Source organism: Fragaria vesca, unplaced genomic scaffold (genome assembly GCF_000184155.1).
Source record: "Fragaria vesca subsp. vesca unplaced genomic scaffold, FraVesHawaii_1.0 scf0512886, whole genome shotgun sequence".
In the NCBI taxonomy this organism is placed as follows: domain Eukaryota; kingdom Viridiplantae; phylum Streptophyta; class Magnoliopsida; order Rosales; family Rosaceae; genus Fragaria; species Fragaria vesca.
This window is the reverse complement of record NW_004443343.1, coordinates 54,396-58,203: the sequence shown is the minus strand read 5'-3', so window position 1 is coordinate 58,203 and position 3,808 is coordinate 54,396. Positions and strand designations below refer to the sequence as shown.

The 3,808-nt window shown below is 35.7% G+C and overlaps 1 protein-coding gene across 1 annotated transcript; it reads left to right on the top strand.

Moving 5' to 3' along the window:
* The first annotated feature begins 2,521 nt into the window (after positions 1-2,521).
* LOC101314716 lies at positions 2,522-3,280 on the top strand. The gene is made up of 3 exons (XM_004309373.1): positions 2,522-2,830; positions 2,918-3,029; positions 3,144-3,280. The coding sequence occupies exons 1-3, from the start codon at positions 2,522-2,524 to the stop codon at positions 3,278-3,280; spliced, it is 558 nt and encodes a 185-aa protein (XP_004309421.1).
* The last annotated feature ends 528 nt before the right edge of the window (positions 3,281-3,808 follow it).

The following is a 3,808-nucleotide window of genomic DNA, read 5'->3' as shown; positions in this document are numbered from 1 at the left end:
ACGCAGTGGGATATTGAGGTGAGTAAATCTCAGCAAGGTTCACTTTTGAACCAAATTTTATTATGGTCATGTGATGATGATAATGATTATGATGTTGAATTTAATATTTTGCTATTATTTGTTTTTAAAAATATATGAGCTTGATCGCCAACGGCTCATAGGTAAGATAAAACAAGTTTTCCTTATATGTTATCTTGAGATTCATGTAATCATAATTTTATTGATTATTGATAGATTATTCTTGTGAAATATCTATATTTGTTCATGTAATATATCTATGTGGAAGGATATAATATATGATGTGATCTTGTGTTGTTGATGATAATGTTGTGATGTTGTGATTGTTGGATAAATAGCCAAACCGGGTTCCAAGCCTTTAATTGGGTGATTGGTTGCGGTTAAGATGCTATTTATCACTTTTGTGTTTTGATATTAGACAATCAAACCGGGTTCCAAGCCTTTGGCCGGGTAATTGGTTGCGGTTAGGAATAGAGTTTTAGTCCGTCTGTCGGTGTAGGTCATGGGAGATAGGTTATGGTATCTGGGACCCATGGGTACACAATTTGTTGTTATAGGTCAAGAGGGGTATTTATTACTACCTGGGACTCATGGGTACACGTTATTTGAAAAGGTATTAGATTTATGGATATATTTATTGATATAAATTGCTTGTGATATAATTGGATGTTGGAGGTTTTGTGTTATTTTGAGAATTACTCATACGGGCTTTTTAGTTTACCGGGTTTGTTGTTTACAACCCGGTGCACCAATTCTTGATATAAGGGTTAGACATGCAGGTGAGGATCAGCAGAGTTGAGGTGGAGGCTTAGTGGCAGGGTTTTTTGTTGGGTTTTGTTGTACTCTATATATTTTTATAGTTGGGGTAGACTTTATTAAAACTCATGTGAGTGTTTTCATTTTCTTGATTTTCAAGTTTATGTAAATAAGGAAATGTAATATTTAACTCAATGTTGAATTGTGTGACATTTACATTTCCTCATTGAGTTTTAGTTTCTTTGAAGTTGTTTAAAATAGGTTTGGAATTTTAATATTTTAAGGTATATCATACCCAAATTTTTAAAAAATTATCTTTCAAAAATTGGGGTGTGACAATACGTTTATTACGTAATATACGTAGTTAGTGGCATTGACTTTTTTTTTTTTTTTCTTTTTTTTTTTAACATTAACAGGAAATATCATATATGTCATTCTCCAAATTGACATGTCTTATAATAATGGTGTGGCGCGAGTACGTCGCAGAAGTAGACGACGCGTATCTCATAATTGCGCCCGCAATTTTCATGAAAATGTTAGTCACAAAATATCATTTGCCGAGACCAAAATCATGTCGATATTGTTATGCTCGCCTATTCCATCATGAAAGCAATGAAATGTGTTTACTAAATGGGAAAACAATAGTTTCTCTAATTCAGTGTCCTCCAGAAATGGTAGAGCTATTTTCTGCTCAAACTCCAAAAGGTGCTCATTTCAGACAACATATTTGTGCTTAGAGCATCTGCCACGAGATGCTAAAATGGGTATGCCATAAAGGCCATTATGGCTTATCATAATGGAATATTCTATTATGGCTATGGAATGATTCAACCGAGCTTCCCACGGTAAGCAACATACATATGCCATATTTCAAAAAAAGCACATTTTGCAAAAAATCAAGAGTCATGTAGGAAGGATGTTGAGCGAGCATTTGGAGTTCTTCAATCACGTTGGGCAATTGTGAAAGGACCTGCACGTTTTTGGGATAAATATGTTTTGCATGATATAATGACTACATGCATCATAATGCATAACATGATAATCGAAGATGAGCGTGATCTAAGTGCTCTGATTAAAGATTTCAACCGGGCTCCTCCATTATCCGTTGAGTTGGTAAGTAATGAAGATACATGGTTCCAAGAGTTCCTTGCTCGATATAGGAAAATTAAAGACAAGTCAGCTCATATTGCACTACGGAACGTGTTGATTGAACATCAATGGAACCGACATGGTATACATGGGTGAAGAATGTTCAATACTATATTTATCATATCATTGAAGTTGTTGTGTTTATTTTGCTATGCAATTTCTTCGGAGTATTGGCTTTATGTCCCCTCCGATTGTATTTTAAGGATAATAAAAGTGATAACTTATTTCTTATGTCTTGTTTCTTTTGTTAACTCTATGATTAATTATCAATTTATCAATGTTACAATACATCATATATCATATAAAATATACTAGTACATCACTATACATTATTTCCCTTCAACTTACATTATTGTCACTCTAACCAAGATGCATAGATGTCCAACACTTCTTTCAAGAAGGTGACAGACTACACATTGCATTTTTCAAGAAGATATCGTCATATACGGACCATTAGATCTAGTAAAGCAAATCTATCTCAAACCATTAGATCCTTATCTCAAATTCTCCCCTTATCCGGATTCAGACCTTATATACACCCCTTCTTCTCCCAGTAACTCACACCGTTGTTTCCACAACAATCACATTATACACTTCAATGGCAGATGTTAGGCAAAAGAAAGTTGTCCAACAAAAAGGAAATTTTTCGATCCAAGAAGATGAACTCTTATGTCATATATATCTTGAAATTTCTCAAGATCCTATCGATGGTGTTAACCAAAAGAAGGATAAAGTATGGGCGAGGATCACTGAATTGTGGAATCAAGATAAGGATGAGAATCAGACGAGAACATCCAAGTCTCTTCAAAGTCGATTTGTAGATCTTACTTACTGTGTAAGCAAATTTCGTGGTGTTGTTCGTCAAGTGGAGGATGACAATCCAAGCGGTGCAAATGAGAAAGATATTGTAAGTATTTTTTCAAAGGCTGTTTTTTATTAACGAAGTTATATTATGAATTAATGTTAACCAATTATTCATTGTTGACATTTGTAGTGTGCCAAAGCAAAACAAATTCTACTAGATGATCCTAACTTCACAAAGAAGAAACTTCAGTTTGATCATGTGTGGCATATTCTTAAGGATGCTGAAAAGTGGGCCGATACTGGTAGAAGTTCAACAAGACCACGACAAAGAAATTATTCAAGTGAAGGATATGAATTAGCGTCTCGCACATCACAATCGTCAGGTACACTACCATTTGATGTCGATTTAAATGCAGATGAAGACGAACAAGAGCTATATAATGATGAACTCGACACGTCTCGTCGACCCATTGGTGTAAAGAAAGCAAAGCTGAAAAGGAAAGAGGCCAATGAGCAGACCAAGATTGCTAAACAAATCAGAGAATCCAATTAAGAATTGAAAGAGTTATTTGAAAAAAGTCTGTTAGAGAGAAATGCTTTTACTGTTAAGCACGAGCAATTCATCTCAAAAATTAGCTATTCAGCGTGAACGTGAGGAAAACAAAATCATGCTTACTAGTTTGGATACAATTACCGATCCAGAAGGGCGTGAGTACTTACGATCGAGAAAAGCAGAGATAATGGAGAGAAGAGCTCGTCAGTCTCGACAACTACCTGCAGCATCTGACTTTGGTAATTTCAATAACATAAACCAATTTCAAGGTGGTTCACAAGGATCTTTCAACTCTGGTAACTTTGCTAGCCCATTTCAATTTCGAACTACATTTGGTGGATATGGGAATCACCATGGAGGAGCAGCTGGATATGGTGGAGTCCCTCATTATGGAGGAAGTGATGGATCGGGAACAAGTGATGCACATGGAGGAGCGCGACAATTCAGAGATAGCGGTGGATCTGAGACACCTAGCGGATATGGACTCATGCCAGAACATGGAAGAGATGATGATGATCTGACGAATTA